This window comes from Semicossyphus pulcher, unplaced genomic scaffold, assembly GCF_022749685.1.
Source record: "Semicossyphus pulcher isolate SPU_LCO1_2020_fin unplaced genomic scaffold, fSemPul1.0.p SCAF_5, whole genome shotgun sequence".
Taxonomy (NCBI): Eukaryota; Metazoa; Chordata; class Actinopteri; order Labriformes; family Labridae; genus Semicossyphus; species Semicossyphus pulcher.
In genome coordinates this window covers 19,037,623-19,062,578 of record NW_027211726.1, presented here as the reverse complement: position 1 = coordinate 19,062,578, position 24,956 = coordinate 19,037,623, and the positions used below count along the sequence as shown (strand labels likewise).

General features: G+C 43.3%; 1 protein-coding gene across 3 annotated transcripts; it reads left to right on the top strand.

The window, feature by feature from the left end:
* Nucleotides 1-288: 288 nt before the first annotated feature.
* pals2b (protein associated with LIN7 2, MAGUK p55 family member b) lies at nt 289-24,095 on the top strand. 3 transcript variants are annotated; one of them, XM_069681082.1, is made up of 14 exons: nt 289-419; nt 8,084-8,146; nt 10,798-11,055; nt 15,587-15,687; nt 16,316-16,468; nt 18,680-18,832; nt 19,105-19,332; nt 20,130-20,261; nt 20,350-20,446; nt 20,721-20,789; nt 20,868-21,029; nt 21,108-21,310; nt 21,455-21,583; nt 22,615-24,095. In XM_069681082.1, the coding sequence occupies exons 3-14, from the start codon at nt 10,923-10,925 to the stop codon at nt 22,789-22,791; spliced, it is 1,737 nt and encodes a 578-aa protein (XP_069537183.1). In that variant the 5' UTR covers nt 289-419; nt 8,084-8,146; nt 10,798-10,922; the 3' UTR covers nt 22,792-24,095. The 3 variants fall into 3 exon arrangements, with proteins under 3 accessions (XP_069537183.1, XP_069537182.1, XP_069537184.1); XM_069681081.1 differs by having other exon boundaries at nt 15,587-15,705; XM_069681083.1 differs by lacking the exon at nt 10,798-11,055 and having other exon boundaries at nt 15,587-15,705.
* The last annotated feature ends 861 nt before the right edge of the window (nt 24,096-24,956 follow it).

The window sequence follows — 24,956 nt, the reverse complement described above, 5'->3', positions numbered from 1 at the left end:
ATCAAAACTAATAAATAACCTCATACTTTTTCAGAATAGGTTTATAAAATTAGCATGTTTTGATAGATTCATAAACTATTGACCTGTATAAACCTTTACTTTTTGGTAATAGACTGCTTTAATATAATTTATGCGAATTTGAAATTATGCTAACATCTATTTCTGTGAATGGACGAGATTGACATTGTGATAGAAGAAAATACTATATGCTACAATGTTCTCACTTTGTGAGGGTTGGACCTCGGCTGCCATTGGTCGACATTGTGTGACGTCAGGAGAGGAGGCGGGGCGTGTTTGTTTGATTGGCGTCGTGTTCTCTGGTAGTCTGCTGCGGGACCAGGACAGACAGCTGAGGGGGGCCTGAATGTCCAACCGGGACGGTCGGTGGACTACCGCGAACTCTCACGCAAGATTCACAGGTAAGTCACGGCTCGTGGTCTTATGTGTGATGTGGAGATTTTAAATTCATTCATCCGCTGGCATTTAAACGGGAGACAAAGACACTTTGCCGTGTTTGAGGTGCAGTAGAGTTTGACAGAAGGGGATGTTTGCCCCCCTGTAGATCCTGCTCTGCTGTGAGAACAGGATTTATTCAGACAGATTTCAGCTAACGTTGGCCGTCTCTTGTGGAGCAGGATGCGTCTTTCCTCTTTCTCTGCTTTTAAAAGGGAAGGATTCAGCGAATGGGTTGTAAACCTAAGTGTGCGCACGCCACAATGGCTCGGATGGGTAACAAAAAATGGCCGCACGTGTGGTGAGATCGGTGTGAATGTAGAGTTGTCTGGTCAAGCGAGCATTTGGCACGGATCTTGCGCACGGTTGAAGCGCACGGATCTGGCGCTAGGATGTGTCCATGGCGTCGATCCATGACTGGGAAGATCTGATTGAAGAGCTGCAGGTTATAGTGCTGACAGGATGAAGGGGTTTGAACGCACCACTGTCCCAAAATGATCGACTGCAACACAATTGGCAAGGGGTGGTGGGCTTAAGAAACGGCACAAACGGCGCGCTTCAAGCCCAGTGATGTATGCACCAGTTACAGATTTCTCTGCTTTCATAGTCTAGATAAACTTCCCCAACACATATCAACAAAGCTATAATTGTATTTAGCTGATTCTGAATGAAAGTGGAGAAGGGGACCGGTGGCTTGGCGCAGGCTGGCCGACCGGAGGCGCAGCCAGACGCTCTTATTGATTTTTTATGATTTGCCCTCCACTGAGATATGAGTGCACTTTGTAATAATAATGCACTGACACGATGTCAGAACCACTTTGTGTGAGCACTTAATCGAAACATAAAATCACTTACATATCACAACAGGCTGTGTGGCTCTCAATGAATCTTGGGTCCTCCTTGCTCAGAGGAGCACGGGGTCACTCGGCAAGGTTTATAAGCTGTTTAACAGTGCGCACGTGATGGGGGAAGCCCATGCACATACGCAACATCCATGGGGATCCTTCCTGGGGACTTGACACAGGCCACCAGACCTCTGAGAGAGGAAGTATGGATCTTGTTGCATCTAACTAGAATTTAAGGGTCCTTTCTTTCAATCAAATAACTCAGCAATCAGATTTGTTGAATCTAACAGGAACAAAAGCAGGAAGGGAAACAGACCGAGACATTTTACTGCATTAGAGTAAAGGTGAAGCCCCTTTGCGGAGATATCCAGTAAGTCTTCTGAGTCAGGATCCAGGATGACCTTTATTGTTCTGCTGAAGTAGAAAGAATAAGGCACAAAGTTAGACTTCTCAGCCCTCATTTGCATACTCCTTCCTGTCAGCAGGGCGGAGGGAAACATGAATTTCAAGTTAAACACGCGCTCCCAAATGTTGGAACATATGAGAGTCGTCAGTGAGTCATTCAGAGACCTAATCCGGCACTCCGTAGCTTCTACTTTTCCATTATTAATATGGGAGAGATGTTACAGAAAACAAGGAAGGAGGCGTTGAGCAAGAGAGAGATAAAGACACGCACACGCACACACACACATGCTGGAGTGACTCAAACCTCCCGGCTATGAACAACACATGTATCAGAGGGCTGTCATCTACTCACCTACAGTCAACCCTCCCTGCACCAGGCTGCACCTCCCTGTAGTAACACATAATCAGGAGCTAATTGCATCTCTGTCAAGAAAATACGCAAGTACATGACTAACCTAGGTAGGGTGGAGCTTTATTTTGAAATTCATTTGTGTAAGAGTCGCTGCAAGGCAAGAAAAGGCAAATGTCTCGCTGCTTTTGCTTCAGCCATTAGTTCAGAATGGCCAGATTTCAATATCCATCACTCAGGCCTAAAAGCGCCATACCGCTGCAGGAACATAATTCTAATCCGTCACAGTCTGGCGTTATACAAAAATCTTGATTGATAAGGGAAAGAGTCGTTAGCTGCATGTGAGAAATCCAGCATATTTTATTTTGAAAGCTCATCTGCAGTGAGATTATTTAAGGTCATCATCATCATGGAAGCGAACCAGCTCATTTAAAGCCTCAGTGTGTGTTTGCAGTAAAGCTCTGCATGTGCTTGCACTTCTTGCCAATATTCAAATCTATGAGACGAAGATGAAGAGAGGAAAAAGAAAGCACGCTGGGAAAACTCATTTGGGACTTTAACTCATCTCTTCCTCTCTCTTTCTTCTCGAATCACATTTTCTTCACCCAACATCACACAACATCATTTTCCTCTTTCTTAAACTTTGCAGTTAAGTGCTGTTGCATCACGTCCCCCTCCCCCTTCCCCTCGTCCCCGTCTTCTTCTTAATGCTAATGATCGGGAACAGGATGCTGGGAAGGGAAGAGAGAGGCTGAGAAGAAGCAGGCATGTGCGGCCATGTGGCGGGTTAGATTATGTCATGAGGGGGTCATTATTAAGATCGCTGCACGTTCAGCGCTGAAGGGGTTTTGATGAGCTGCGTGTAATTGTATCATCCCCATGCTGTGTGGCAAAGCACAGACTTCCTACCAGCTGGAACATCAGCAGGAGGAGAATGAGGTCATCTCTGGTGATGTGGGAAAGTGCAGTGATGCAACAATTGATGTCTTTGTGTTAATCGGTGGTAATTAAGACTGAAGTGTCAGGTGAGGAGCGGAGGTGAGCATGAATCAGCAGAAAGATGCATTCTCATTATTTGTGGTGGATTTGCAGACACTGAGCGTTTTTTAATCAGCTCTCCACAGACGGCAGCATCGGCAGCTGCAGGAGAAGAGAGATAGCTGGTGGGAAAATATGATAACTGTAAATATTCTGCAGATATTGATCTGCAAAGATGGCCATCTTGGGGGGGAGCAGCGTAATCCTCTTATTGGAGAGACTAACACATGGAGTGACCTACATAGAGTTTGTCTGGAGGCAGAGGGTGATGGGAGAGGGCAGGACAGGATTGCGTTGGCTATCAGTGGGTTGGTCATATGAGTAGCTGGTCATCACATACACATGTAGCTCCATAGATACACACTGCCTCTTGGATATGTTGTGTTCTTTCTGCCATTCTGGTGTCATGCAGCGGGAGCGCTGCAGCTCAGCGCACAGGAAGGTTTACTAATTGCCCGATGCTTCCCCTGGAGTCAGCCAATGGGATGACATCTGGACTCCTCTTCTTGCCTCTTTTGTGATTCTCAAGTCATCGAGAGGAACTGAGAGTGACGGCTGCTCTCAGAGCCCCGCTGCGCCCCCGGCTCTGCAGCGAACATAACATTTTTGTTAGGGAAGAGAAAAGAGGGGAAGAGAGACGTGGACTGGATGATGTATGGTGGCCATTGAAGGGCAGACGCACTGCAACAATCCGTTAGATTTCCAAAGAGGTGCAAATTCAGAAATGATGCAAAATTTTAAATGCATGCAAAACTTTATACTGTAAGCTTTTTGCACTCACCAGTATCCTACACATCTGTACAGTTTTTATTTACACCTGTTGTACACATATTGCTTTTTATATTTTTATTCTTATTGCCTATTTTTTATCTTATTCTTTTACGTACGTAATGTAAGCATGCTGCAAATGAACAAACGTGCTACAAAAAGCCCGAAACAAACGCATCAACAACATATAAACGATGTTAAAACCGCACAAACCAACAAAAGAAATGCAACACAATGGAAGTGCTCCAGGCCTGCAGGGGGCGCTAAGTGGATCTGGATTTGGGTGAAATGTATTTTTTTTGAACGATCGATTTGGGCTACAGGAAGGGCAAAGTTTTGATGCCTGTCGGGGGAAGACAAGGCTGGGTTGGGACAAATAGGCTACAGCCCCTGTGACCAGTGGAGGTCCGATTGACATCATGGAAAACAGTAGAGAGGTAGTTTGCTGCTGAGTTTAGCCCCTGGTACCCTCCGTCCACTTTGTTCGTGATGAGTGAATGTGCAGCATTTCTCTGTCTGACTTCTGTAATTGCAGCCTGTGTCTCCTAATTGAAGTCTTTTGCACTGTTAACGCACATTTGCCCTCGTAAGCCACCATACTTTTATGCTTGATTATGCTTTGTTAAACTACCCACCCAGGGTTTGAGCATCGTACCCCATTCGAGACTGTAATTGAACCCAGTGTGCTCACTGAGACGCTGAGTCTGACGGAGAGTGAGATAACCTGCTAGCGTGACTAGAACCGGAGGAATTAAAAGCACACAGCCGGCTGATGTTTGCCTGTGCCTTTAATAGCATTCACTTACACACACACACACACACTTGCACATTTACATGTGTGAGATAGCAATGACGTTTTGTACAAAAACAAACCCTATGATCCCTCCATAATCCCCCCCCCCCTCCACGAGCTGTCCATCATCTGAGTGCTCGGCAACCAGGAGGGCGCTCAGAGGGCTTCTGCTGCAGCCAGTCACAGCTGGGATCGCAAATGACCACTTCCTGTGATTTTTTTTTACTCCAGCTGTCCAAAGAGGAGGAAAGAGCAGCGGACAGTGATAGTCATGACCTTGCAAACAAGTGCATAAACAAACTCTTTAAATCTGTTTTATGTGGCATTAATTAATGAAAAGCACAGAGGAACATTCAGAGATACAAAGAACTCTCGCTACAGAAAGTACAATTACCTGCAGTCTGTCTCGACTTTCTCTTGAGCCCTCTCTTCTTCTTATCGTCCCAAGACTTGAGAGGCTTTGCCCACAACTCTGTCTAATCTTTAAGGATTCTTTCTCTTCTGTTCCTCTCATCTTTTCCTTTTTCTCTCACTCTGAATCTCTCCTCTAACGTCTCTGCGTTTCATCTCCTGCCCAGTTTTATACAGCCCTCTGTGACCCTTCCCATCTCGCTCTGCTCCCTCTCCGTTCGGACCTTTTGATTGGCTCGGCCCGGCTCCTGCTCCTTCGTGTGGATGATTTTGCCGCGGCGGCTTTGCCTCCATTAAAATTCTTCCGAGGGATATCCTTCACTTCCAATAAGCGTGCCGAGCCTGATTGTAATCTGCGTTGTGTAATGAATCGACCTCTCGCTCTCTCGCTCTCTTTCTCTTACACAATTAAAGAGCAATTAGCTCCTGCATGATGGGTGAAAAGACCCCTGTTCAGCACAAAGAGATAACCAGATGAGGAGACTTCCTCTGCATGTTGTAATCACTTTGTTAATGTTTTGGGCCCTTGTTTGCAGTGCGGCCCGGGTTGGCATGACCCAGACTAGAGAGCAGCTTAAGATCAGAGGTTAAGTAGACAGTGTGCTCTCCTCCTGTGTGTGTCTGACAGAGGACTGTGGGGACATTTAGCGAGTCAGCAAGTGAAACCTGTGATTTTTATAGGAGCATCTTCCTCGGGGCGAGAGATAGAGAAAGGAGAAATAGAGGCTGGGCGAAATGAAGCGAGGAAGAGTGATAATCTATTGTTTTGTGGTTGATTGCAGCCATCGGTTATTTGTAATCACATCATTTCATTGTGTTTTTTTTGCTGCATTGCATTTTCTACCGGTCCATTTCACAATGGCTATTCAGAGCAGCATGAATGGGTTTACTGCTGCCAGACTCTGCAGTTTTATTAGACGGATGATGTTTAAAGATTGTACAGTGGGGTCAGAGAAGGTCCTTTCGTCCACATTCAGAGTCACTGCTGAAGTAAGTTGATCAATACAACTTACTTATTGAGTAATATTGATTGTGATTAGTTAAAGGGGCCATATCTTTTGAATGGATATCCTCATATTTTCATGGGTTTCACATTTTTGGGTGTTTTTTGTTCACAGTGAAAAAGTGAAAACTGCATAATTCTGTTTTTCCAGGATTACATGTTTAAAAAGGTCGCCTCTGAGATGGGCCGTTCAGAGCAGCTGCAGGTTTCTACGTAGAACCTTGCTTCTGCTGAAATCGACCAATCGCCATTCACCGTCGTTCACCTCAGGCTGCCTTCTTGCACTCGCTTGCAGTCAAGTCGTTGTCACCATTCTGATACCTCCTAGAGATTCTGGCTCGTACATATGAGGCCGAATAACCGATCCTAGAGCAGCCATGTTTTCTACAACTTTGGAGTGACAGTGCAGTGTGGCCGCTCCCCAACGTGGGGGAGGGGCTACACGGTCACTCCAAATACTGTCAGCCAATCGTGGCTAAGATCTAACCTTTGAAAACGGCTTTTTCGTTTCAGGAGGAAGGAGAGGCTCCGGAAAATAATTACATTAAAATATGTATACAATTTTAAAAATGAAACAAACATTAGAATAATTGATTGCAGAGCTAAAATATGTCCCCTTTAAGCTTGTCATACTTATTGGAAATCGCAGTTAACAAAAAAACTCTCGCCTCAAGTTTTGGGCTGCGACCTTAAATTCCAGTTTGAATCGTCAGAGAGGAGCAACAGCATGGCAGGCTTTATTGACCCAAACTTACAAACAGGTTCTCAAAATGAAATGACCCTTTGTTCATCTGTTACAAGGTTTTAACCCGGAGCTGAATAACCTGTGGAGGTCAAAGCACTGATTAAAACCTCTAAAAAGACTGAATAAAGCTCTTCTCCTCTCTAAAACAAAGGTACCAGGTCATTTAAACTCCTTAACCTTAAAAAAAACCTTAACCTTAGGTCATTAAAACTCCTTAACTTTAAAACCTTAAAACTCTGAATGAAGCAGTTTCAATTTAAAAATCTGTGTCTCTCCGATGCTAGCTTGGCTGTGAGGTGCTAATCCTAAGGACTCTTTCTACATGTTTGTCTAAAAGTTGAGGTTTAAAGTTATTTGTCTGATTGTCTGAGGACCATGTCACACTCTCAAAAGCACCCGAGAAAAGGAAGTAAATGGACCTTGAGTTGAAGTGTTTATGTCAACTAATTCAGTTCACAGTTTTTCGCTCATGAAGTGATCACATGAAGTCGCATCTTTAGCAAGGATCCATCAGTTTTGGTTCACACAGTAATGTTTTTTTTACAAGCTTTATCATAGATATATTTGCTAATAATGTAATATAACCTAACTGAAAATGAAGGTTTGTTTTTATACTTTAAATCACAGTTTGGTTTCACTTTAACTTTAGCTCTGCATTGCAGCAATAACCGGTTTTCAATTCCCTAAAGCACTGCTACATGAATGCTTTTATGCATCTATTTATGCTGAGGTTTCACCAACACCTAAAACAATACAGACACATCTTTATTAGCCAATATGAACATATGTTACTGATCCTCTAGTATATAGTTCAAGTTCTACATGATACACACACAGAAGGTGTGATTGAATGTGTGAGCGAGAGCGAGAGGAGAGTCTCTGAGGGAATGAGCGCGTACTGCTTTGTCATTACTTTCAGAGAACAGTGGCCGTTTACTACGACGGCGGCGCCGTGCGAGCTGATGATGCAGGCATCCTTGTATAGCGGAGGACAATGAATCGTCCCGGGTGACTCTGTGCATCAGTCTGCGCGAGAACAACGGCCCCCGTCTGCAGACGAGACTATCCTGGAAGATACGAGGATGGCATAGATAGATAAAAGAGATAATCCATCGGGGAAAACGAAGCAGCCATTAAGTGTGTGTGAGGGATAACAACGAGTATGGATGTGAATGCTTGAGTAAGAATGTGTGTGAGGAATGATGATAAGTGGTTTGCAGGACTAAAAGTAGGACTGAATTTAAAAACTTCCTCTCTCTCTCTCTCTCTTTAGGTCTTCACAGCTTACTGATGAGCAGCCAGTAGGACGGGGGTTGGCCTACACTGACTGGCACAGGTAAACACAACTTCCCTTAAACCCTTTAGGAAAATGTTTTCTGCACGCTGACATGATTTCTCAGTTCACCGGGAGGACTGCCAGTCTTTGAAAACAGGATGTGCAAATCACTGCTCTTAAAAAACTTCACTTTTAAGGAAGTGAGGAAGCAGCTGGTTTTTCAGCTTGTGTTTATGTGTCCGAGTGGATTACACGCTTGATACTACTTTCTCTGTACTTAAAGGGCCATGCTAACATAAGTCTAAGACTGTGAAATTGAAACTACAGTTTTTATATAACAAAGACTTTTAGATATTCACTTACTGCCTCTGATTCTTACCTGACTAGTAGAAAACCCATCTTATCAGACTATTGCTTAATATTTCACCATTTATTTCATTAAAGAAGACAGTAGTACAATCTTATTTTGCCTAACATGGACCTGGAGCTTATTTTCTTAAAACCTGTGTTGACTTTTTATCATTTTCGTTCTGTCAAACAGATGATCTACCTCACTGTAAAATCAGTTCTCTCTTCTTATTTTCTGAAGAGGAACAATTAGGCTGACATTTAAGAGGAAAGCTGTACAGGTTATCAACACAGTGTGAACTGAATCAGCTCTGTGGGTGGTTTTTCTTCATTTTAATTAACACAAATTTACTGCAACAACTGTATCGAGCCCCTAATGAAAAAATCTCTTCCTTTCTTACAGACATGTTTGCTAAAGGCAATTTAAATTGGCCACCTTAGTGTACATAAGAAACCCATTGCCGAACCAGGCAGTGTTTCGCTCTGTTCACCCTGCAGAGATATCTAACCACGCTGGTGAGAGAGGCAGAGAGAGAGAGAGATTCTGTAATCCCGTGCTTTTGTGCCCGGATTAAAATCCCATGTCCCGGGATGGGGGAGGGGTTGATTTGCCCTGGTGAGGATAGGGGTGGAGGGAGAGGCGGGGCGGATTAAAGCCGACAGATCTGCTCCTTGCACAGCTGTGTTGCCGTGGGAGGGGCTTGATGGATGCTGGGAGGGCGGGGCTTGTTTTAGATGACGGTAAACACTGACTGGGATGTATGAGCAAGAAGAGGGACAGGGGCTTTTGCGATTGTTTGTTTTTAATGTTATATTGTGGTTGAAACGGAACAGCTGTATAATCTATGATAACTACAGAGCAATGACAGTCTTCAGTCAGTCCATCAGTTTGGTTGGAGTTGGCATACCTAAACAGGTACTGGATGGATTGCTAATTACGCATAGCCATTTGCTGTCCCCAGAGGATACAAACTTATATAATAAATAAATAAATAAATAATTAACTGACCTAACATCTTATGTAGCGCTACCATCAAGTCAAAGTTCTTACTTATTCAGCGAGATATCTCAACATGTACCTGATAGATCTGCATAAATATGGAAATAGACGTTCATGGTCCTCACCGGATGAATTGTTGATGAAACTGGCTTTTCATCTTTTATAGAGCGTCTGGTTAAAATAGAAATTCATCCAATGTTTCTATACTTAACATTTTGAGCATGTTGCCACGCTGATGATAGCAGTTATTTCACAATAAAACTATGACAAAGCGTAGCCCCCATAGCGCTGTTAGCATGGCTGTAGACAGTTGTTGCCTTGATCTAAAATGGTCATTCATTTACTCTGTGTCGTGATTTTTCATGTCCAAAATTTCCATACAAAATGAGGCGCTGGGAGAGAAGAATATTTATAAGTATCACACCCAGTAGCTTGCCCAAAAGTATTAAGGCTCCGGCGTGGAGCAGCTTAAATTGCAGCCCAAAATGTGCATAATCCAGTCAGCACCTTAACTCTACTGACTTAGCAAGAAGAAAAGATGGTGAGGCCACATTAGTTTAAGCAGGGAGGGAGGACCAAAGGAAAAATGAGAGAGAGAAAAAGCTCCCATTAGGCGGACACATGCTGCTTTAAGGAGGTGGACGACCGCTGAGTGAATACGCACGAACACAATCTGCACACGCTGAGAGTTTCTGCACATTCCTGCAGCGGGGTGTCCAAACCGAGCGTGGTGTGAATGAGGAAAAGAAGGAGGAAAAGAATGGGAATGTAGGGTCAGGCCCCCTTCAGTAACACTTACTTATGTAAGATTACTTACATAATGACACATTCAAGTGGTGTGTATGTGTGTGTGTGTGTGTGTCCGTCTAGACAAGTGGGGCAACTCGACTTTGGGTGGGGTCAGGGGAAACAAGAGGAGGGGTACTCAAGCAAGCCCTCAACAGCAGGAGAGGATTGTGGGATTATGAGTGTGTGTATGTGTGTTATTAACGGAGAGGAGGGGTGAGGGTTAGGATGGGAAGGTATTAAAGCCGGTGTGGAGGGAGGGAACTGACAAGCATTGAATGCATGTCCACATCTGTGTATGAGATCCAGCTTCCCACCTCGCTCTGTCTCTTTTCATGCCCGTCTCTCTGAACTTATCGTCACATCAGCCGCTTCCCTTCTTCTTAAATTTCTCCCCTTCATCCTTCCTCTTCCTCTCCGCTCCTCTTTCCCTCATCGTCTCTTAATATCCCCTGATCTTAATCCCACTCTATTGTCGCTCTCTTTGTGTCTCTTTGCTCTGTCCTCAATCTCCTCTCTCTCTCTCTCTCTTTCTCTCCTTTATACTCTCTCTCTCTTTGTGTTTTTGGGAGTTTAGAAGTTCAGCAGTGCCAGACAAGACGCTTGGAGGACAGAAGACATAGTTGCAGGACTGCTGGTGGTTTACTAGTGGTTAGCCTTAGCATACTTGTGGCAGCAGGGAGGAAGAAGGAGGGCTTGGCGATGGTCACAGCTATGGAGGATGCCTGTCCCAATGGGGTACGGGAGGAGGAAGAGGAGATGACGCCCCCGGGACAGCCTGGCGTGGAGGGGCCCCCGGCTGTGCAGTCCACCCAGGAGGCAGATACGTCTGGAGGTGAGGAAGAGAGGAGGAAGAGGTGTCACATACTTAGATCAACAGAGTGATGCTGTAGTCTATCTTTGATTACTATTATTTTTTTTTAAAGATAACCAGAAGGGAGTGCATACAGAGTGGTCATCATATTTTTCCTATATCTTTAAATGTAGATGATCTGACGATCCTTTAGAGCAGTGATTCCCAGCCCTTCATGTCCGACCTGTCCCCATAGCCCTGTCCGATCAACTTCAGTAAGCCTTCGCAGCATGTTCCAAAAGTGTACCGTAACTTTATTTCTAACTAGATGTAATTAGGAAAAAGTTTATTATCAAACAACAATGATATTGTCATATAATTGAACAGCCAATTTGACAGTCTGTATTTTCTTTTGCCACTTACACATACACTGACAAGACATTTCTAAGGTACATGTCATTTAACTAACTGTACTATTATCATAACTATTCTGACCATTCAACTAAGTATACCTTACTCTTGCTATTTTAGCTCTTAATCAGTAAATATAGCCATCCAATTCAACAACTTATCCATTCATTTTAGCTAACGTTAGCTGCTACTTAGCTGATTATCCATTATCTTTTACTTGGCTAATTAAACTGTTAGTGCCTGTTACTTTTAGCTAACAATTTTATCTCTTTATCCATTACTTCTTACTCACAATTTAATGTGTAACTAATTAATTTAGCTTACTATTTAATCTATTTCCATTAGCTTACCTGTGGCTAACTACTTTAACTATTTACCCAATACTTTTAGCCAACTATTTGTCAGCCTACCTGTTGCTAACAATCTGAACTATTTACTTATAACTTTTGGCTAACTATTTGTTAACTGTTTGTAAGCATACTTGTAACTATTTAAACCATTTACCCATTACTTTTAGCTGACTATTTAAACTGTTTATATGTGAATCTACTTGTTGCTAGCTTTTGAAACGGTTTACTCATTACTATTGGCTAACTATTTAAACTGTTTATCTGTGAGCCTACTTGTGGCTAACTATTTAAACTAAATCTGTTAGCCTACTTGTGGCTTACTATTTAAACGGTTTATAGATTACTTGTGGCTAACTATTTAAACTAAATCTGTTAGCCTACTTGTGGCTAACTATTTAAACTAAATCTGTTAGCCTACTTGTGGCTAACTATTTAAACTGTTTGTTAGCCTACTTGTCACTAACAATTTGAACTTTTTACTTTTAGCTAACTATTTAACCTGTTTAGGCTATCACTTGTAACTATAAAAACTGCTTACCCATTTCTTTTAGCTAACAATTTAAACTGTTTACCTGTTAAAATACTTGTGGCTAACTATTTAAACTGCTAGCTAACTATTTAAACCAGGGGTCTCCAACTCTGCTCCTGGAGAGCTACCTTCCTGCATGTTTTAGGTTTCACCGTATCCTAACACACCTGATTCGAATATTTTGCTCGTTGTCAATCCCCTGAGACTCTTTAGTTGGTTGACAACAAGCAGATCATTCAAATCAGGTGTGTAAGAGAATGGAGAAACCTAAAACATGCAGGACGGTAGCTCTCCAGGAGCAGGGTTGGACCCCTTGATTTAAACTGTTATTTCATTACTTTCAGCTATCTATTTGAACTCGTCGTTTTCATTCAACTATTTCAACAATTTATCTGTTTGCTAACTTTTTCAGCTGTTAAATTGAGATCTCTCTGCTTCCTTGCTAACTAGCTAGTTTGTATGCACTCTCAATTGCAACAGGTGGTGTTCAAGTTAAGCAGCTGGCTCGATATATTAGGTTTTATTCAATCAAAAGGTTTTATTTTTTCGAAGTAGTTTCTGTAGCTAATCTACAATCGCAACACGTAACCCCCTAGCAACTGCACTCCCTGGGGTGCCCCTGGATGGAATCAGTGCTTGCTGTGAGAGTTGCATATTTTCCCTGGAGGTGGTTTAAATCTTTACCAGCGCTGCTCAAAAAACCGACTGAAACATACTTTGTCAGTAGTGATGTTACTTCTGTGCCAGTCAGGGTGCTCCTCTGATCTCCTTCCTGCGAGCTCAAAAACAATAATACTACATGTAATCCAGGTTGCCAGGTCCTTTCTCGTGGGATTTGTGTCGCATTCGTTGAGAGAAACAGAGTTAGGAAGTAGACAGTCTCTGCATTGGCATTCGCTGCACACCGTGCTTGTAGGTGTACATACAGAGGCAGCAGTTAGATAGTAAAAGAGAGACTGCAGACACACCAGAGAGGCAGCAGAGGGAGGAATTAAGAGCAGGTAAGCAGGATGATTCATTATGTAGATGAATGAACTGCTGCACTGTAACTGGCTGACTGTAATCTTAGCTTTTACAACTTCTTCAGGCCAGGCTTAGCGAGAGGCTGGTAGGTGGCTGGTTGTACTTCCATGCTATATTTCATAGGATTATAGAGACTTTAGGAAGGAGGCTTTAGCTCATCTACAAGCTCTCACTGGATAGAAAACTATCTCCAGTTTGTTTGTTTGCATGAGTAATGTACACACAAGTACATGCGGCGATGGGAGGGGTGGTGGATGAGCAAACATTCCTGTGGTCGAGGACGCAGTGACACAGTGAGCTGACCGTTTGGGTAAAGGTCAACACAGAGAGGACAGAAGCTTGGACGCATGGAGGGATCCAGCTGTGAGTGTTCGTCTGTGAATTTTTTAGACTTTTTTTAGACGGATATGTGAGGTCAGTTGATGTTGGGTGACTCTTTCTTGCATATACGTGTTAGTATTTCTTCATGCAAAACACAGAGTTGCACATTCTTCAAACTTCAAGAGGTTGCAGCATGAGTAATTGTAAGTGAGTCAGGGAATGTAGTGAAATCAAGGTGGTCGTTTAATGCTAGCTTATGTGTAATGTGCAAATCGGGGTAGCATTTGTGGATGTGTTTACTTCAATTACAGCTCCGCTCTGAGACTTTCTGTTTATTCTCGGTTGTGAAACATAGTGCGAGGTCCCTTGAGGGAATACTAACCTGCTCATGCTCACTATAAATCTGATTTGGATTGTGTTTCTGTGTGCTCATGCAGTAAATATATTGCTTTAAGGGTAGATTTAATAGTCTGCAGGGCAGTTTTTAACCTCCCTCCCCTATTTGTCTTTTTTTTTTTTTTTTAAGAGGATCATAAATATTTAAGGTTTGTTTTTGCACAGAGCCGGCTTTTTATGCAGTCTGTCTGTGCTCTGTGCTTATCAAGCCACGGCGCAGCCTTCCCCGCATTGTGAGATAGATTGTGTTTTCATCAGCCCGTCTCTCTCCCTTCTTAATCATGCACTTGTGTGACTGTTGTTTGCATGATGGATGGATGATGGATGATAACAAATTGCACTGTCAGGCTCAAGTTTAACATAATTTTTGTGCTGCAAAGTAGAAAAGAAAGGAGAATTTGAAATGAGACTCTCACTAAGACACAGAAATGCGTTCAGTATGGAAGAAAAATCCAACCAACCTTGCCAAAGGAAGCTAATATTTAATTCATAGTTTTACATCTGAGCTACAGTGTTTCAACAACAGATAATACAATATGTCTTAGAGTGTATGCTAAGTCCAAAACATGCATAAAATTCCTTTAATTTAACATGTGATTAAACTTACACATGCTTTATGTCAAACACCATGTGACACCACAAACAGCAGCAGCGTGTCATTATTTGTATTTTATCAAGGGCTGTAATTCAGCATGCGCCACTTTCCTCTAAAGAGCAGATTTAAGTATCAGACAATGACTGTATGACAAAGACCATGAGTCAAGGTTAAAGATAATAATAGGCTAGTTGAGCAAAATACAGAGGTCACTGAGTGAATCCACTGTACACAAGTGCTGACTGGACATGTTTACTACCCTTATAAGTGTATAATGACACAGAGAAACGCACACACGTTCCCAGGGCTTTAAGTGTCTTAAATGGGCTTACGTGGGCTTTGAGACCCTGGCATTAGGGGCGTTAGCTGGCTGATACCTACAGTCCACACACCTCTCCATCTCAATTGTTTGTGTGCAGAATACAAAGACCCAACATTTGTTTTCACTAACCTTTATTACAACTGAAAACACTTGAATCCTGCATTTAAAAAAAAATGCAAATTATACGTAGATCAATGCAGACGTCTAAGGACTGAGTTTTTATAACTTGTTTTTAACTTTTTCCCAACTTATCTCATGCAAGTCTGCACAGAATTGACTGAAAACTCAGTACAGGGTGTACAGAACTCTACATAAAGATAGAGAAAGAAGAAGTGCAAACATGCCCGATAGAGGTCCTAAATTTATTATAAGCGTCTTTATATAATATTTATATGATATGCTTCTTCTTTTGAAGCATTATAACCTACTTTTGCCAAAATTGGGCAACATTTAGAGCCTAGTATCAACATTATGTGTGAAGTTCGCTTCTTCTCAGCAGCTTTAACACTGTTTATGTGCGTGTTTATGCTTTGTATGACTTTCACGCCCCGGCTAACTCTTCTTATCTCTCTCTCTCTCTCTCTTTATCTATGTCTGCATCTTTGTCTCTCGCCCCTCATGTCCAGCCATGCAGCAGGTGTTGGATAATGTGGCTGAGCTTCCCACCTCCACTGGCGCCAAAGACATCGACCTGCTCTTCCTGCGTGGCATCATGGAAAGTCCCGTGGTACGATCCCTGGCTGAGGTAGCACACACACATACGCAGCTCGGGGTGAAAACAGCGTGCTCCCAGCTGATCTTTGCATGCTGTGGCTGAAGTACAATAAGGGCTTTGACTAACGCATATTGCTTAATGCATCTGCACACAGAGGAAGTGCAGACATACTGACAGTAACTGAGTGATGCAGAGTTACTCGTCTGTGCTTGTTTTTTACTGTCAGTGCATGTATCACATTGCTCTGCACACAAACTCTTTGCTCTGACACACATCCTCGCTGCTGTCGGAAGTCGGGAGCGCGGAGAGTTCAGAAAGAGGACAGCTGCAGCTCCTTCCAGACAAGCTGTTGTCATTTTATTCACCACCCACAAAAACAGAACCGTACAGACAACAGTTGACTAAACACAAAGAAATGCTCCTTTGACTTTTAACATCAGGCAGACAGCTTGCACGTAGAGCAAAATAATCCCACAGAAAATCAGCTCTTACCTGTGCGCTGAATCCGATATAACGTCAGCGATCACTCCCACACGACCTCATTTAGTTTCATTTAAAATTCAAATAAATACAAAACACCCGGACACACTTACACCACATGTCCACATCTTCCTTCTCTGAGCATCTCCATCTCCCTCAGGCTCACGAGCAGCTGGAGGAGGTGAAGCTGGAGGCGGTGCAGGACAACAACGTGGAGCTGGTGACGGAGATCCTGGGCGACATCAGTAACCTCAAAGTGAAAGACGACAGCGCGGCCGAACTGTCCAGGATCCTCAAGGAGCCACACTTCCAGGTGAGATGGAACAAACACTTGTACATGCGCAGGCACAGGGAAAGCAGAACAGATTTATGGCCGCATTTGTCCTGCGAGTGGGTTGAATATTAACTCAGATGGTGAAGTAAAGTAGAGGAGCCAACGGTCACTATTATGATCCACCTTTTGTCTCATGTTTTTGCAATTGCTTTGCATTTATTAGTATCAATTTACAGTTAAAAAAACGTTTATTTTACTGCCCATAGAGGTCTTTTTAATTACCTTATAGTATCTTTTTTAGAAAAAAATAGTGCCTTTATATGTGACTGTGATTATTAAACTCAGCCTGGAGTTGTAATGTATTGACTGTAGTTACAGTAGCACAGCGCTGATGTTTTGCATCCGGTCCTCACGCATCACTAGAACATTAACCTTTAGCCGTGGAGCGACCGGGAGCTTTAAAACGGCTGGACCAATAGCAGCTCGACTTCTGCGAAGCCTCTGCACCAATCAGAGCCCTCTGTGCTGTAAGCTGAAGGATAAGACCCTTTTGACCTACTGAGAGAGAGAGACGGAGAGAGAGAGAGAGAGAGAAAGAGGCAGGTTGAACAGAACAGGGAGAGGCGATGACAAAGATCAGAAGCACGTCATTACTGAGTGTGAGAGTTAAAAGACTTGATTTCTCTGTTTGTCTAATAGTTGGAACTATAATTTAGAAAGTACAGTTAGACACATCTTTTTAAAAAAGCAGGCTGTGATGAAAGTTGATGGATGGAAAGTAAGCATACCAAGAATTAATTGATTAGATTTTGGTGGTAATCTATATTTGGGATTTGAGCCATTAGATGATTAGGTTTTGTTTAGTTTTAAGCCACAATTAAGGCACATCCAGGACTTCATAGTTAAGTCTTTAAACAGCTTGTGATCACATTTTATTTTTTGGAGGGACAATCAAATCCTAGACAACAAATTTATTCTACTTTTTAACCTTTTAACTTAAAATGGTAATCTAGAAAATTTCAGTTTCGTTCTCTTTGGCCGCACCTTATAGCGATAAATGGTAATTGCAGGAGCACACTTCCCAGATATCCAAACATCTACGGTTGTAACTCTTGATTTTCCTCGCTGACGGTCGCGTTCCTCTTTAGACTGTTTGCCTTCATCTGAGCGTCAAGTTTGTTTCTTTGTCTTTGGATTTTCACTTATTGTTGAAGTTGTATCTGTAGTCATCGATCTTTTCTTTGTTTGTTCAGCCATAGTAGATTACTGTTTACTTGCAACGCTTGCAGAGACCAGAAAAGCAGCCGCTTAGCTCCGCCTACCCTCTCTGGCAGACCAACCACTGCTGGTGATGGAAAACGCGTCACTATCTGGGCACCGCTTGTGATTTCTTTCTCCGAATGTCACCACAGACACCCTGTCCATAATACTGCAAATGCATCAGTGGGCCATAGGCTCAGTCACCATTGTGTAACCTCATTCGGCGGTAGATAGTGACTTAACAGACATTTATTTACATGAAAATCTTAGAGATTATCACTTTAAAGCTCCTGTGGGGAGTTTTTCGCTGAATTCTGATGACTCCATATGAGCTGCAAAAGCAAACCAGCCCATCGGTAACAAGATTGATTATTTCTATATAGTTATTTATAATGCCTGAAACTGCTGGTGGGAGGTAGGTGTCAAGCGATTAACTGCATGCTGCCTTTGTTTACATTTTCCTGGGCAAAAAATTAAAGTGAGTGATACATATGACTGTTAAAGAAAGCAGGATAAGATTTTCTGTTAAAAACCACCACCTAAACATGTACAGGACAGAATCAGCAAAGAGATAAGAGGTACGGCTTCGTCCACAGGGGTGAAAGTTCCTCACAGGAGTTTTAAACAGCTGTCATCTAATATTTGTTTTAACATCAATTGGCCATCTTGTTGACATCATTTACTTTGGCAGCATCCACTGTAGCCACAATTGCAGGATATCGCCAAATGCTAACACAGAGCATAAGTAGACAAGAGTCATAGAGTCAGCAAACTGACTCCCTTGTGTTACTTACACAGCAATATGTTAACCATAAGCAACTGGTCATACAGACCAAGAGAGGCTGCAACAGCAAAACTGCCGAGTGGATTAAACTGAACAAAAGAGGCTTTTTACTGCACGTTCTCTTTTTCTTCCTTATAAATGTTAAACAGTCTCACTTTAAGCATCATTGTTCTCTCAATGTCACTTTTTCCTCCTCTGTCTGTCAGTCTCTTCTGGAGGCACACGACATGGTGGCCTCTAAGTGCTACGAAGTCCCGCCCCCGACCGAGATAGCCAATGACGCGGCCGTGAACAGCGCTCTGATGCAGGCCGATGCCGTGCGCATGATTGGCATCCGAAAGAAGGCCGGAGAGCCACTGGTGAGCAGAGAGAGATGATCTGAGCGTGTGTGTGTGTGTGTGTGTGTGTGTGTGTGTGTGTGTGTGTGTGTGTGTGTGTGTGTGTGTGTGTGTGTGTGTCTAAGATATTGCTGGAGGGGCCTGGGTGAGTACACAGATGACCTAGTAAATCGTAAAGTGTGTGTGTAGATGTCAGAGCTGAAGGACTGTGGGTGAAGGTGATTCAAACAGTGTGTGTGTGTGTGTGCAAACGCTACAAGATAAACACCATCCTGCTCGCTCTGTCCAATCAGGGCGTGACTTTCCGTGTGGAGAAAGACGACCTGGTCATCGCTCGTATCCTCCACGGCGGCATGATTGACAGGCAGGGCCTCCTCCACGTGGGCGACATCATAAAGGAAGTGAACGGGAAGGACGTGGGCAACAACCCCACCGAGCTGCAGGAGATGCTGAAAGACTGCAGCGGAGGGATCACGCTGAAAATACTCCCGAGCTACCGAGACGCTCCCGCACCTCCGCAGGTAAACACACACACACAGAAACGTCCAATGAGAGGGGAATGTAAATACAAGCACGCACACTTACGTAACAGCTGGCAGATGTTGGGCAGCGGTGCAGGGTTAGTGATCTGTCCTACGGCCTTCCCACAATCCCCTGCGCAGGAATCTGAACCCTGGGAGCCCTATTAATAACACTCCACATGCTATGTAGGTCACACGAGCTCTTTTGCACACACTCCGAACACACACACACACACACACACACACACACACACACACACATGCTTCCTGTAATCTCATGCTCCCTCACATGGAAAGTACAGTTATTTTATGATAATTTTCAGTCATCTGAGTATAAAAAAATAATCCTGAAGATGATGTGCATCCTGAACAAATGAGACATAAACCTGGAGATGCGAATAAATTGACCGAACAGCAGTAAAACTGATTGAGACATAATGCAAAATCACATCCTCCTCTGTGGCTCGGGGCGCGCCGCACAGTATATTTTACTGGCCGCTTTTATTGCTTCCTTTGGCTGCCTGTATAATCTAATACAGCGGCCTGAGCACTCACCCTTCCTGGCAGAAGTGTTCTCTGTTGGCGCAGCGTGAACAGCTGCGTCGGATGCAGGGTTGAGCGTGGGACGCAATTGGTGTGAATGAGCCACAGTCACTGTGTCAGTGTGTGAGACCGCATGCTGAGCCCCGTGCTCTTTGTTTTCTAGTTTGTGTTTATCTGTCTCCATATTTTCTAGCAAGATAAACTTTCCTCTGACTGCAAGTAAGCGCAAAGTAAATCCTCCACGTTTGTCACAGGTGTACGTGCGGCCGTACTTTGACTACAACCCGGCCAATGACAACCTGATCCCTTGTCGAGAGGCGGGCATGGCCTTCGACAGAGGCGACATCCTTCAGATTGTCAACAGAGAGGATCCCAACTGGTGGCAGGTGAGCGTTTATGTCTCTGTGATTTCTTTATGACAGACGTGATCATAAAGATTTCAAGACTAGACTGACCTTGTCAAATCTGTGCCAGGCGTGCCATGTGGTCGGCGGAGCTACAGGACTGATCCCCAGTCAGTTCCTGGAGGAGAAGAGGAAAGCTTTTGTCCCTCGAGACTTCGATGGATCAGGTATGTTTGTTCCTTCTCCCCCCCTACCTCAGAGACATTCAAATGTTTCCTGTTTCTGTCTTTAGCATCGCTGACGTCAAAGACGGATCGGTCTAAAGTCTGTGAACTGGTTCCCTGCCAGAGCTCTGACTCCTCATTTATGCTTTTACAACTGAAACTGATTCATGGAAATGAGCAGCAAGTGTTTAGAAAATGGTCCACGCATGCCCCCTTGTGGCCAAACACTCTAACAGCAACGATACTAAAATGCACAATTGCTCCGTCTTGTTTTCAGGAATCCTTTGTGGAACCATAGCCGGAAAAAAGAAGAAGAAGATGATGTACCTGACAGCCAAGAATGCAGGTAAGAAGACAGATTTTTGTGATTGATCTTTATAATCTTTGCTTTCATAGATTGATAATTGTGCATGTGTCCAAACAGAGTTCGACAGGCATGAGCTGCAGATCTATGAAGAAGTTGCGAAGGTGCCAGCGTTCCAGAGAAAGACGCTGGTTCTGATCGGTGCTCAGGGCGTGGGCCGACGCAGCCTGAAGAACAGACTGATGGTGCTCCATCCCACACGCTTCGGCACCACCATACCCTGTAGGTCACACTATCTGTACTTCTAAGTTCTGTTACACAAAAAAACAGCGGATTAAACATTAACTGAACGTTTGTCAGACACTTCACGGCGGCCTCGTGACGAAGAGCTGGACGGGAACTCTTACCACTTCACCACCAGGACGGAGATGGAGGTGGATGTGAAGGCCGGACGCTTCCTGGAGCACGGCGAGTACGACGGGAACCTGTACGGCACCAAGATCGAGTCCATCCACGAGGTGGTGGGAACAGGACGCACCTGCATCCTGGACGTCAATCCACAGGTAAGAGGAGGTGTTCTAAGGGTTAAAAGTTGAGACATGTTGAGGGGGAAATACACCTCGGGTCCTTTCAGAGAAAACATCTGGCAGTGTTCTGAGGTGGAAAATGAAAAGGGGTTTAATGTCACCTGCTGTGTCTCTCCTCAGGCTCTGAAGGTGCTGAAAACGGCAGAGTTCATGCCTTACGTGGTGTTTATCGCTGCTCCAGATTTTGAGACTCTGAAGGGCATGCACAAAGCTGTGGTGGACGCAGGCATCACCACAAAGCAGCTCACGGTAGGTCAACAACTCCAAAGGCGTTTGTGTACATAAGACATACCATTTAATGCGGCGTCGGTTTGGCTCAGCAGTTGCATCACACACCGTCCTCACTCTCTCTTCCCCTATCTCTGACGCTAAATCGTTAATGACTCATCCTGCACACTAGGGACTATTCTAATATAGCGTCCAATAAAACTCTTTCTTGAATCTCCCACAATGATGCTCAAGGACATGTGACCCAGCTAGCAATGATAGATTCTCTCTAAGTTTTTGTTTGCATGTTCTCACCTTCAAAGCTTTTGGCTTGAATGTCCAAGTCTGCCAAGGATCCTAATATTTTCTGAGAGTCATATATAAAGCCGCTTTCCCACTGGTCAAATGTCTCTGCAGTAGGTAACCCGGTTAATTATCACATCAGTGAAGATGGGAACACAAAGCCCGGGTCGACACGCTAATCTCCGCCCCCCATCCGGCGCGATGCTATGTCACACATTGCTCTGCCATTCCTTGTCATCTAAGCTACAAATTCCGCCCGTCTCCGTCCGAGCAGCGCTCGAACATCTTTCCAAATTTGTCGTCGGCGAAATTGATAAACAGACTGAATGAGTAATAGATACAATAAAGACCAAACCACCGGAACATCTTCACTGCTTTTGCGAAGTCAGACGGTGACGCAGTAGAAAAGAGATTGACAGGAGTATACTTCACTGGCAATGGGAAAAGAGACAATCGGCATTTATTAGCGAGTCTTCCCGGGTCTGAAAAACCTGCGTTGACGCGCTAATTTCAGTGGGAAAAGGATGTAATTGACTAAGTAAAGTAAATCTACGCAAAAACTGTACTTGAGTAAGTGCATTGGGTGTCTTTTCACCACTGATGAGACACCAAAAATGTCTCAATTGGTTCCTTGTGATGAAAAATTAGCAGCACATGAACTCCTTGTGGAATTAACAATTGATCGTCCCAAATCAAATCCAGTATTCAACCTCGTGTGCTGCGTTAGCTTGTGTGTGCTCCCCCCTCACCTGTCCTCTGTGTGCCTGCAGGACGTGGACCTGAGGAAGACGGTGGACGAGAGCGCTCGGATCCAGAGGGCGTACAACCACTACTTCGACCTGACCATCGTCAACGACAACCTGGACAAGGCGTTCGAGACGTTACAGGCCGCCGTGGACACGCTGTGCAACGAGCCCCAGTGGGTCCCGGTGAACTGGGTGTACTGAGGACCAGTCTGAGCGGGTCACACTGACCCTACCAGCACGTGTGTGCGTGTGTTTCCGACCACCACGGCCAAAGAAGAGGAGAAGAGATGCAAAGTAATAAAAAGAAAGAATACTCCCTTCCTCCTCTCTGGCCCGCACGCCGTGTAACTTTTTATACTCCTCGAAACTCAAAGGGAAAGAGCGCTTATTTATTTTATAACTTTTTATGAGAGATCTTTCTATTCGATGTGGAATTCCAGCGAGAATGAAACAAAAAAATCTGGTCTCCTTACTCGGGCCATATTTTTGCATTAATTTATTGTTTTAGTTTTATTTTGTAGTCGTTTCCTTCGATTGATTTCACGTGTTTGTGTCTGTCTCTCCTCACGGACGCCAAGGATTTACGATCAACATCCAAGCTTCAATATGAAGACGAGGAAAGAAGGAGATGGAAGTAACCTGTCTGTGTGTCACATCATCGCTGAAAAATCTGTGTAGCTGTTTTATTTTTGCGTCCATACAACGTAATCCTTTCGTGTTTTTATGTAGCCAGCCCTAAACTCTTCTGTCAGGATCGACGGGGCAGGAAAAAAAAGAGGCTCTAATGCGCACAATTCCTTCAGTCTGTAAAGAAAATCAACTTTATAATGTATTTTTCAAGATCAAACACTGTCTGTTAACGTTGTCTTGTTTGTGTTGTTCTAGTTTCCATCAGCGTGGTGTTAATAGTGCGTAGAGTTTTGTTAATCATGATCATTTGTTTTTATTGATTAACCTGTTATCAGCCTGTCTGTGTCTGTCTGGAGTGTGACATCATCTCTGTCTACATAAGCCAAGTTAATGTTTTTTATATGTGGCACAAACCCGCCGCCTCCTCATGCTCCTTCTCTTCAGTGTTGCAGTATGCCAAAGCCCCGATCGTCCAAATGAACATTGATGTTTAATCTGATTGGTATTTCAACTAAAGGCTGTCAAATATATGTGATTGAAAAACCATCTAGCAAAGCCAAAGGGTAAAACTAGTGCTATTGTTTGTCTAAAAGTTGGTTCATCTTTATTAAAACACGTTAAAATATTCAAAGAATGCCAATTATTTGTTTTGAAACCTGAAAAATACATTTAAAACCTGAATAATTGACCTGACGTGGAGCTTCTCTGCAGTATATATATTTCTATATATATGATGTGAAAATCTCCTCTGAGGCCAATCTTTGCTACGTGTTAGAGAACATCCTGTCTGTCTGTTTTCACATCAACCTCATGTCTACAGATGTTTTTACATTTTTATCAGCAGAACTTACGACGAATAAATCCTGACAAACTCACCCAACTGTCATGTGTGTGTTATTCTAATGTTTACCTTACAGGATTTACTCGTAGCCAGCTTTTTTAGTAAAGATTAATGTGGTAAGTTCAGGTCAGGTTCTTATTTGCTCAGATTGTATTATTGTACGATTAAAATAATATTTACAGTTTATATTTTAGTCCTTTAGGAAGCTTAAAAAGGGCATCAGAATAAGTATTCAAATAACACCCAGCTTTAACAGCTACAAGGAGATTATGAAAAACAGAATACTTGGACATTCATGTGAAAAATACATGTAAATTAAATGTGCGACCCTGAGGCCGGCTTCTTTTACTTTCAAAGAAATCAGATCTGGGGATTATTCAGGGCAGTCATCGGGACATTATTTCTGTAAAGTAGTTTTGAGCTCAAGAAATAAATATCCATTCCTTTCCATAGGCCTTTTTATCTGCAGACAACATGAAAGTCAAAATAGTAAAAACACAGGTGTTCCTAATAACACTAACGAGTGTCTATTAGCTACTATTAGTGTGGCTAAAGACAACATTAAGGTGAGCCAGAAAGTGTTTTATTTGGGTGTACCAACCCTTTAGCTGGTTAGAACATTACAATGAAGGCATTGTGTAATCATATTTAAAAGGCCTGACATCTGCTTCAGTTCATTGTTGATGCCAGTTAGAGTTTACAGATTATCTGATGAACTAATGTGGTAAATTAAATGTCAAAACGTATTCATCGATGCAGCTACACCAGCCCAGCCCTTCTACAGTTTATTCACCCTTCAGCACATTGTACATGACGGCCTTTTATAAGAACTAAAGGTTTAGTAATGATTCATATTTGTAGACTGACAAGACGACCGATTGTTCAGTGTGCTAAA